At 40.7% G+C, this 11,097-nt stretch overlaps 4 protein-coding genes across 4 annotated transcripts; 1 reads left to right on the forward strand and 3 right to left on the reverse strand. All coding sequences in view use genetic code 12, as the record gives it.

Moving 5' to 3' along the window:
- Positions 1–456: 456 nt before the first annotated feature.
- On the reverse strand, positions 457–4,791 carry PAN1 (Pan1p; the record flags this gene model as incomplete). Its single annotated transcript, XM_036810146.1, has 1 exon — positions 457–4,791. The coding sequence occupies one exon, from the start codon at positions 4,789–4,791 to the stop codon at positions 457–459; it is 4,335 nt and encodes a 1,444-aa protein (XP_036666712.1).
- Positions 4,792–4,945: 154 nt separating this feature from the next.
- THI20 (trifunctional hydroxymethylpyrimidine kinase/phosphomethylpyrimidine kinase/thiaminase) lies at positions 4,946–6,583 on the reverse strand (the record flags this gene model as incomplete). The annotated part of the gene is made up of 1 exon (XM_036810147.1): positions 4,946–6,583. The coding sequence occupies one exon, from the start codon at positions 6,581–6,583 to the stop codon at positions 4,946–4,948; it is 1,638 nt and encodes a 545-aa protein (XP_036666713.1).
- A 941-nt stretch (positions 6,584–7,524) lies between these two features.
- Positions 7,525–8,799, forward strand: TLG2 (Tlg2p; the record flags this gene model as incomplete). The annotated part of the gene is made up of 1 exon (XM_036810148.1): positions 7,525–8,799. The coding sequence occupies one exon, from the start codon at positions 7,525–7,527 to the stop codon at positions 8,797–8,799; it is 1,275 nt and encodes a 424-aa protein (XP_036666714.1).
- A 342-nt stretch (positions 8,800–9,141) lies between these two features.
- On the reverse strand, positions 9,142–10,884 carry SRD1 (Srd1p; the record flags this gene model as incomplete). Its single annotated transcript, XM_036810149.1, has 1 exon — positions 9,142–10,884. One exon carries the CDS (start codon positions 10,882–10,884, stop codon positions 9,142–9,144), a length of 1,743 nt encoding a protein of 580 aa, XP_036666715.1.
- Between the last annotated feature and the right edge of the window lie 213 nt (positions 10,885–11,097).

Consider the following 11,097-nt stretch of genomic DNA (forward strand, 5'->3'; position numbering starts at 1 on the left):
GTCCATACGAATTCATCAGGAGCCATAGCGGTTCATTCGGGTATTTCTTTGTTAAAAAGTGGATTTTCCATGAGGCTCCATTTCTTTGTGTTTTAAGAAACTGATAATGCGTGTTCAATGAAGGGACAAGAAGCCAGATTGAATCTTCGGGTTCTCTACCTATCTTTATCGAGATCTTCTATTAGGAATATTCAGTTTTGAACGATTCCACAGCAACCACCGTGTTGTGAATTTGAAGGAGGCTTTTAGTCGCCTTGCATATACGAGTACTAAAAAAAAAGAAAATCGAATTGTATCCTTTTTAAAATTGTATTTGACCTTTGTACTGCCAAAGTTCCAAATTATTATTTAACGCAAACCATACAATTTACATCAGTGGAGTATCATCATAAACAGATACACTAGCAAAATGCAATACAAAACACGATCAAATTTTTTGTCAGTTAAGACGAACTTCTATAAAACTTTTCCAACAGTAGCTCCACTTGATTCTCTTGTCTCAACCTTTTTCAACGATTTTCCACCGGTGATTTGACTCAATAAGGCACCAACATCAGGTGTAGACGTAGGAGCACCACCGCCCACAAGTGCATTTGGAGCCGTCATAGATGGTAGAGGAGGCGCGGGTGCTGCAGGTGCACCAAAAGTAGATGCCAATGGAGCAGATGGAGCAGGTGGAGCAGGTGGAGCAGGTGGAGCAGGTGGAGCAGGTGGAGCAGGTGGTGGGGGTGGAATGGATTCAGAAGATGGAACAGGTGGTGCTGGAGCAGGTGGAGCAGGTGGAGCAGGTGGAGCAGGTGGGGCAGGTGGAGCAGGTGGTCGGGGTGGAATGGATTCAGAAGATGGAACAGGTGGTGCTGGAGCAGGTGGTGGAGGTGGAATAGAATCTGATGATGGGAGTGGAGAAATGGACTCATTCTCTCTACCATCAAGTTCAGCTTGAATATCTGGTGATGACTCCGCAGTGTTCCATCCAGGACCACTTGACCCGGTTGACGAATCCTCCAAGGTTTCCTTATTCGATACAGATATTGTGGTGACCGGCTCCGCTTCACTTTGTTGCTGTGGCACATCCTCTCCCTTACTTTCTTGAGTTGGGGCTAATACAGGCTCTGATGAAGGAGGTGGTTGTGTCGCCATACCACCGAACAATGAATTGGCCAATTTGAGAGCGTCTGCTCTATTTGGCGCGTCATCATCAGAATCTTCATCTTCGGAATCACTCCAGCTATTGTCGTTCAGGATTCCTCTTTGGATTTTACGTTGCATATTTGCCTTCTCTGTGTTAATTTGTTGGAATTGCTTCTTGAAGAAAGGGTTATTCTCATGTCTAGCAGGTTTTGATTGTTCTGTTGGGAAAGCTTCTGCCGTGGTACCAGTCGGTTCTCCCTTTTCCTGTTCTTGGAACTTTTCTTTAGATGCAGTTGTTTCGTTGAAACTAGCGTTACTTCCATTGGGCGCAGACTTAACTTCGGACTCTTGTTGCACTGGTTCTGGGGCAGCAGCGTCAAATGTCGACTGTGTGGAGGAGACATTACTTTTTTTGCCCCCATCTTCCACTGTCGACTTAAATGCTGATTCATTCAACCTCTCATTTGTAGGAATTTGAGGTTGACTTGGAATATGCGCATTATGGGTTATCTTTTCCTCCTCATGAGATGTCTGTTGTAAAACAACGGGAGCTTTAAAAGCCTCAGCTTGATCTGGTGGAGAAGCAACTGAAGCCTTGGCAACCTCTGGTTGTGTTGGGCGTGTTAATTGCGATGGTTCCTGTTGCTGAGGTGAACTCTCTCTTCGGGTTTCAGGTGGCACTGGCTCAGAAGGTTGTGGAGTTGGGTCAACTCGTGATCCTTCTGGAACACCAGTCTTTTGCTTTACAAGTGGTGATACATGCCCCTTATCTTCTTCCTTGTTACGTGAAATGTCCTTAGGTTCTGGCGTTGACTTGGACTGAGCAGCGGAAGGTGTTGATTTCTCTGAAGATTTCTTTCCATGGTTCTTACTACGGCTGATTCCAAGTTTTTCAAGTCTAGCAGCCATTCTTTTCTCAGCTTGGGCTTTGATATAAGCTGCTCTTTCTTCGGGAGTTGAGTAGCTAGCGGTTGGTTCAGCAGGCAGAGACTTCACTGATTCCTTTTGTACAGGACTGGAGTGCTGCTTCACAGATTGGCTGTCAATTTTATTTGCCTGAGGAACAGAAGTAGCAGATGCAGCTGAAGTCACAGTAGCCTTTGCATTAGCATTATCCTGATACCTTTGTAACTCCCTTACAAAGGAAGCAACAGTCGGGTTTATTCCAAAACCCTTTTCCCATTTCTCATATCCAACTTCAACTTTGGCCGAGGTTTTAAGTTTTGAAGCACATTCATCTTCCATAGTCTTAATTCCGGCTTCAATGTCCTTCACCATATCTGATTGACCTTTCAACTCAGCTTTCGACTTCTGAACAGAATCCTTGAACTTGTAATCGGTACCCGCACTGCCACCTTTGCCTGTAAGTAAAGCCATCTTTTGTTTCAAATCCATCTTGCTTTTGTCGTTGGCAATATTATTGAGGTCGACTTTGGCATCATCCCACGAAGGGTCCTCTTGCTTTAGCTTGAGTTTTGCCAATTCGATACTCTTTTCTGATATCTCTTGATTGACCCGATTAATGTCTGAGATCAATTTTGGAATTTGGTCTCTAGTTAAATAGTTCAATTTTTGAAGCAAAAGGTTCTTGCCATTATTGGGAGCTTGAACTGTGATCTTGGTTTGCAAGTCAAAAATTTGGCTCTTGAGTTTATCAATCGCGCTAGTATCATTGTGTTGTTTTTCTTCATCCTCCACATCCAAAGCGTCCAACAAGATTTTCTTTTCTTTAATGGATTTTTTCAATTGATCTATAGTAAGATCAGTATCCTTCTTGTCAGAGACAGTTGGTGATGCCAGATCTCTACTCTTGTGGCGAGCACGTGAAATGTAACCAACATTGTCATCATTGTTTTTGAACCTCGAACCATCCACTTTGGTTTGGGGTTTGTAGTTCTTTGCTGATTTGATACCTCCATTATTCTTTAGTGAATTTTTCAAATTGTCCATGGTATCTCTAAACGTTCGATCTGCAGGGGGGATCAACTCAGGTGGCAACCTAAGAGGAATTTCTAATCCATTCAATCTTCTATAAATCAAATGCATCGCCACTGCAAACTGATTCTTGTTCAATTTACCTGCATCATCAGTATCAGCTAAAGTCCAAATTGCTTCTAAATCTTGTCTACTCAAACCAGACTTGGTAAACACATTCAATGCAACATTGGAGTCAACGTATCCCTTTTTACCTGTATCCCATGCTTGAAACAAGTTGTCGTACACTTGCTTTTCTTGTTTGGTAATGGCCCAAGTCACGTTGCTAGCTGCGTTATTATTCATAGCTTTGTTTAGATCCTGAACACTTTGAGTAGTGTTTGGTTGGAAAACTTTATGCATTGTATTTAACCCAGAATAGCCTCCAGTTGGCATATTGACAAATCCCCATTCACCAGGTCTTCCTGTTGGTTGCGCTTGCAAATAGCCAGTGGGTTGTTGTTGCAAAAATCCCGTTGGCTGCTGTTGCAATGCACCAGTGGGTTGTTGCTGCAAGGGACCAGTTGGTTGAGATTGCATAAGGACTGGCCCGGTTCTATTTGCTTGTAATGGACCCGTTCTTTGAGGTTGCAACCCAATAGTGTTGAATCCTCCAGTAGGTTGTTGGTTAAACAGAGTCATGCCACCAGTTTGATTTTGTTGTTGTGGGAGCCCAGTAGTTTGAGGAGCAAAGCCACCTGTACGCTGTGCTTGCATTCCAGTTGTTTGCGGAACGAGACCACCTGTACGTTGTTGTGCAAGTTGATTAAACCCAGTTCCTTGTGCTTGAAGAGGTCCAGTTTTCTGAATCAATCCAGCAGTCTGTTGCGGCTTCAAAGGAACAAATTCACCTGGAACACCACCTCCAAAACTTGTTGCTGGTTGCGATTGCTGGTTATATCCAGTAAGTTGAGGAGCAACCCAATTATTTTGTGGTTGTTGATTAAATGATGAAGCTTGTGGTTGTTGATTGAAGCCAGTGACTTGTGGTGCAAAAGCATTTGGAGGCTGACCAAATCCAGTTGCTTGTGGAGCAAACGTTGTCGGCGGTTGATTAAATCCAGTTGCCTGCGTATTCATTGATGGCTGATTGTACATCCAGTCATCTTTCTTTGCAAATGGCGTGTTGGCAAGTATCTTGTTAGGGTCATCGGGGATGCTAAAGTTGATCGCATCCATAAAACTCTTCACTTCGTTGAGCCATTTTTCAGGAAGAATTCCTGGAAGTGGTTCTCCCCGTTTGGCCATGTTACATAAGTGCAAACTCAATGCAAACTCGGGGAAAAGCAACGATCCTGTTTTATCGATATCAGATAAAGTCCAAATTTCCGCCAACGTGACTGGACTCAAACCCGATCTCATCAAAATATTGCTTGCCGAATCACCACTGATTGCTTGTTCTCCGCGAGGCACCGCGGTTCTGAAAAGATGCTCAAACTTTTTTTGATCATCAACAGTAATAAAAGATAAACGGAAAGGTGGGATTTTCAAATCGTGATTTTCGACAACGGTGGGGGCACCCTGAAATCCCGTTGGTTGGGTTTGAACATAGCCAGTGGGTTGACTTGATGCATATAAGTTGGGTTGTGCAAAACCTGTTGGTTGTGTGTAAAGCAGTTGCTGTTGTTGTTGATTGGGTATACCATAATTGGGGTTGTACCCGGTGTTCTGAAATGAATTGAACATGATGGTGTATAATATCGTTGGTGGAATGGTGAACAAATTGTTCCTTTCTTTTTTTTTTTTTACTTCGCTTGATAGAAATTTATTTGTTCGTTTAGTTGCGCCCCAGAACAAACTATAAATTCAGAAAATCCAATTGCTTCGAACCTGTCTTTATCTATACACAAGTTGACATATCTAATACTTCATTCCAAAAATTAATCTCCAATTGAGAAACTGTATTGAAGATGTCTACTAATTCCTCTGCACGAGGGCGAGTTATTCCGTCAGCTACTAAAGCATTGAGTGCCAAACGTCCTTCTTTGTCAGCTTTTGAGTACCAATCTGAGGCATATTCATCCAACCAACCTTGATATACTTCGGGGATCTTCACTGGATTCTCTGCCCTTAACTTCTTCCCATAAGTTCCAGCCTCAGCATATCCGTGTAAGCAAGGCGCTAAGGCAACTTTTATTCCCAAAAAGTCTTCCTTCTCCCCTATATTGATCAAATAATCGCAATATTCGACACACGCATTTCCTGGCTTCAAATCCTCAATATCTCTCTCGTAATCTACCTTATATACCTTGAGCCTCTTTTTGTGATGTTCAATTTCATTAATAATTTCGCCGATTATCGTTGCGGCGGCATGTGTTTGTTGATAGGTTGGTGCTTTTGAGGCCAACAAACCATGCATTCTGGCATATATGATGAGGTAGTGATAATCCTGCTTCAAATAGTAAAAGAAATTCTCAAATGGTAGAGAGTTTTCAGCCAATTTACTAACAAATGGATGTTCGACGTAGTTTCGCCATGTTTGCTTCACCTTTGGATGAGATGTCAAAAAGTCAACAAACGTGTTCGCGTCGTCAAATTTCAACAACTCATTCCCATCTGTCTCTATCACCCTAGTAACTTGGATATTTGGAGTCAAATTATGGTTCAATGGACCATTACCGTGTCCCAATTTCGTCATTTGCAGCATACCATTATGGATGAAATCTATGGCAACGGCAATTGCATCGGCTAGGGTTTTGCCAATAGCAATATTCGCTGCAATTGCCGAGGCCAAAGTACATCCAGTACCGTGAGTGTTTTCTGAGTTTATGTATCCTGAGCTGAAAAGCGTCACTATTTGAGACTCACTTTCGTATAAGATATCAATGACTTGGCATCCATTCTTGGAAAAGTTGCCTTCTTGATCGAATGGAATATGACCTCCTTTCACCAACAAGTTCTTGCACTTAAGGAGATTCAGCAATTCAACAACAAACCGTTTAAAGTCTTCAATATTGCCAATCTCAGATGGGCTTTTAAATAATCCGTACAATGCTTTAGCTTCTGGTAAATTGGGAGTGATTAAATATGCATTCTTCATTAAATGTTCAACACTGTATTTGATTCCGTCCAAGTCAAATAGTTGACTACCTGAAGTACTCACCATGACCGGATCAATTACAAACTTGACTTTGATATCGTGTTTTGCAATCTCCTCAATAGCTTGTTTGGTCAACATCCCAGTTTTCACCACCTTTAAAGGTGCATTTTCATATCCATAAAAATCCTCTAAATTAGCCTTCAAGATCTCTGCAAGTAACTTCTGTGATGTCTTTTCAAATAATTTGACCCCAGTGGTATTTTGAGCAGTCAATGCAGTGATACAAGTTGCCCCATAGACACCAAATGCACTGAAAGTTTTCAAATCGGCCTCGATCCCCGCCCCTCCTGATGAATCACTACCTGCAATTGTCATCACCACAGGCAAAGCAACATCCTTGGCTCTAGGATTCTTGAGTTTCACGTCCTTTGTTTCCATGAAAAGAATAAAGTTTAGCTGTTTGTCACATTCGGTATTTTTCCTCAAGGGTTTGAAAGTACTCTTTTATAGAGTATAGTCGGTTGTTGTAAGCGCATAAGGAGAAGAATCATGAGCCGAAAATTATGCGCTTACGGGGACATGAAAGAATATAAAAAAAAACAAAATCAACGCTATTGTGCTTGGAATGTATATCTAAACTAGGTTGATCTTTGATGTAGAATACGAAGACTCGAAAAGGCTCTAGCATTGTCGAATTTGGGCTGTGCTAACAACTTCTCAATTGGTAATGTTGCTGAGTAACGAAATTTAGTTGCAAAGCGTATATAACCATTACTTGGCAGTTAAAAAACCTTCTCTTTGTAGCGGCGGAAACTTGAACACATAGCCCAAACAATATGTGGTACAATCTAATCATATAGAAGCTGCCAGTGTCAAGCTGTTTCATACGTGTGTGGTTAGCTCATTCACTTCACTAACAACAAAATGGAATATACAACGATTGTCTGAGTAAAGACCACCTTAAAAGGTCTTATAGAGTAACAAATTCTTTCAAATACTCTACCGAGTAAGTGTTTTCGAAATGACTCAATCGTTGGAAACAGGAGAAATGACAATTATACACTCTTATAAAGTGGGTTTGGGTAGCGCCACATTAATCTTAACTTGGAGAAACAAAACCCTTTTTAGAACAACCAGAAACAACACAATGCAAAGAAGAAAGTGCTTCACCGGAAATTGACAAATCATTCTTTAATTCGGACACTACAAAGAGACGTCATTTAACTAGTTAATCTTGATCTTGCTATTCTAGATTAGCAAAACAATTTTTTGGAGCAAAACCTTAGTTAACACTATTCTAACAACCTAAAACAAAGCGTGTGAATTGATTGCCTTTCAAACGAAGCAATAAACAGACCCTCACCTGATCCCGAATTGTCATGTTTAGAGATAGAACCAAGTTATTCTTATCGTATCGTCGAACAATCTTCCGAGATACCCCATCTAGAAAGCCATTCCGAGACGACATAAATGCCAATGACACCGATACCGATAGTCTATTTGACTCAGAGCAGGATAATCTCATCATTTCATCTCGTAAACGCCAGCATCAACAATCATCAAAATTGCAGAAACATGGAAATGTAGATACGCCACAGAAGGAAGTTGAAGAAGATATTGAAATGAAACCAATAATCCCAACTCAATTTGAAATTGCCAAAGATTTGGATGTTTGCTTAACGGTGATTGATAAACAAACACAAGAATTGAATTCGTTATACAAGCAATTGATAATCATAAATAAGCTGAGCAAGAAACGAATTGAATCTCAAATTGAAGAATATAGTTATCAGATTTTGCAAAATTTTGAAAAATGTTATATTGGTATCAAGAAATTTGAATACTTGGCCAAAAATCATGAACGATTACAAGTTAATTATACAGCTCAAGATTTGAACATTTTGACTAATATGAAGAAGAACTATGCCAACAAGATTCAACAACATTTATTACTTTTCCGAAATTTGCAAAATAATTATATGAATTTCTTGAGAGATGATGATGATGAATTTGATTTACTTCTTAATGAAAAACGTAATCAACGTGGCGTACCAAAGGAACAGCTAGATGGTGAAAACATTGAACAATTGAGTAAAGAAATAATCCAATCTACTAGCCATCAGCAACAACAACAACAACAACTACAAGCACATACGCAAGTTCAATTACGACAAAATTCCAATGACCAATACTTGGAACAACGTGAACGAGAAATTAATAAGTTAGCAATGGGAATATTGGAAATCTCCACCATGTTTAAAGAAATGGAAAGTATGGTGATCGATCAAGGAACAATGTTGGATCGAATTGATTACAACTTGACAAATACAGTACACGATTTGAAATCGTCAGAAAAGGAGTTGATTAAAGCCACAACTTATCAGAAACGGACCACGAAATGTAAAGTTATTTTCTTTATGGTGTTGTGTGTGTTTGCGTTGTTGATGATTTTGATGTTGAGACCCGGTGGAGGCAGTGGTGGAAGTCATCGCAATGAGACAGTTGTTGACAAGCCACAAGAACCAGCAAAGGGTGATAGCAGTAGCAGTAGTGGTGATGGTGATAATGGTTCAGCCGCGAAACCGCCTGTTGAAGTCAGTCATCCTGATGCTCCCTTAGATGGATCGAAACCCATTGATGTTGATGGAAGGTAGAAGCGGTCGTGTGGGAGACCGCCTTTTTTTGGTCATGAGATATATAGTTGAAGCAGGCAAAGATATATATAAATCATTGCTCTTGAATACGCTTTGACCATTTGATACAAGTAAGAGATGCAGTAAATATCAAACCAGCACCAACAATCAAATAGATACATTACACTCGGTTAAAAAGCTTTAACATACTCATTTTATAATACTAATACTAAAATAAAAAAAGGGACGAGAATTGAAATCAAAAAATGGCAAACACATGTTTTGAACAGCAATATGTGGTAAAAATAAGCACAAAGAGCTGTCACATTGTATTCCCATGCACCATATTTTCACCTCATCTTTCTACCTAGTCAAGCCATATGGCCCACTTCTTGCTTGTGTACCTGTAGAACCGGCACCATTCCTCCCCATTAGTGCACTAGCATTATTTGGTGCTCCCCTATTATTGTTTCCATATCTGGCAGCAACAGGTACAAATCCGGGTGCCACTTTCTTCTTTTGTTGTGCCATGCCTCGAGCGAAATTGAAATCAGGATTGTTGCTCAAGACATTATCGGAGATGGTTGGTCTGGAATAACCTGGTTGCTGCGGTTGTGGTTGGGGGTAATTCATCGGTCTGTATGTTTGCTGTTGTTGTGGTGGTGGTGGTTGAGGTGCCGGTGGACCATATTGGTTCGGGATGGGTTGGTACAGTGGATGCAAGTGACCCTGAGTAGATACAGATTGAGAATTCATTTGTTGACTTAGTGGTTGATACTGCTGCAGGTTTGCATATGGAGTGTTCTGATAATGTTGTTGTGGAATAGGGCCATATTGGTTGTTGTATTGTGGGTTTGGTGGTCTTTGAGAAACACTGGTAAAATCAGAATCCTCATCAGAGTCATTGGTGGTCACAATTACATTGGTTCTACCGGCATTCAAATCTTCTTCATCGTCGAAATCGTCATCCATTTCAGTAAATGGTCTATGACCATCGACTTGAGGATGATGTTCAAATACACTTCTTGAAAAAGCAGCATTCCCATTATTATTGGTAATGGCATTATTGTTGGCGGCTCCTGGAGTAGTTGGATATGGCACACCCGACGCGTTAATAGGCTTATATCCAGCAGCATTACCACCGGCTAATGAACCACTAGTGTTGTTACGATTACCCATATGAGTAAAGTCATTTGCAGTTTGGGGCTTCATTTGATAAGCCGAAGATGAGTTACTAGTAAATGAGCCTGTTCCAGTGGCAGTTCTATGTGCTGGCACTCCACCACCGTTCGAGTTTGCCAATGAGGCAGCAGAAGCTGCAGCAATGGCAGCGTGGCCATTATAACGAGTGTCGGACGCACCATGATTTGCAGGAGTTCCAAATGATGTGTTGGTGCCATTATAAGATGGCTTGTAGTCGTAATCGTTATCAATGGAGCTGGTACTATTGGGACTCTTGAAAGTTGATGTTTGAATATGGTTAAACTTGTCATCAATTTTGTTGTAATTGTTAAAAGTTCCAAATCCATGTTTGTCATTGCCTTCAGCATCATCTTCATCATCATCTTCATCATTTCTCAACGTTGTCAATGTAAGAATGAGTAATATGATTGAAATGAGATTAGCAGCCGCAGATCCAATCAATATCCATCCAGTCCAAGCCAAGTTTGGATAGAAAGCCAATATTGTCACAACACAACTGATAATCGTCAATATAGCTGAAATTATGTTAACACCAAGTGCAATCAACACAATGGCCCTATTTCCAAAATGGGAAGCTATAACCAAAACCAACAATATAAAATTGAAACCAAGGGCAATTGGAGTTAGGATGAAAATTTTAGCCAATGTATCTCTTGTTGATCCACCCATTGTCCAGTTTGTTGAACTATCATCAACCGAGCTAAGGGTTAGTGGGTACGTAGCTGAAGAACAATCTTTATTGTTATCAGTACAGTAGCCAAATACTCCATATGTATAGTCAGCTGTTTTACCTAGATTAAATGTAGTAACCACTGGTGAACTTATAGTTGCCAACAATAGAAATACAAATGATACCAAGATCAATATTAGTGATCCAGTATTGAAACTGAATCGAAACCCCATTTCTTAGCTGTGCTTGGGAAGTGTCAAGTGGAGAATAAAGGTAGTTGTTGAAGGTTTGATAGTAAGCTTGAGCCTATGTCAATGCCTATGTGTTACTGTGTGTGTGTGTGTGTGTGTGTGTGTGTGTGTGTGTGTGTGTGTGTGTGTGTGTGTGTGTGTGATGGCTATATTCCTGACCTAAACGAAAGGGAGGTGAGGGGGACGAGGCTGTAC

This window comes from Candida parapsilosis, contig 005809 (assembly GCF_000182765.1).
Source record: "Candida parapsilosis strain CDC317 annotated contig 005809".
Classification (NCBI taxonomy): Eukaryota; Fungi; Ascomycota; class Pichiomycetes; order Serinales; family Debaryomycetaceae; genus Lodderomyces; species Lodderomyces parapsilosis.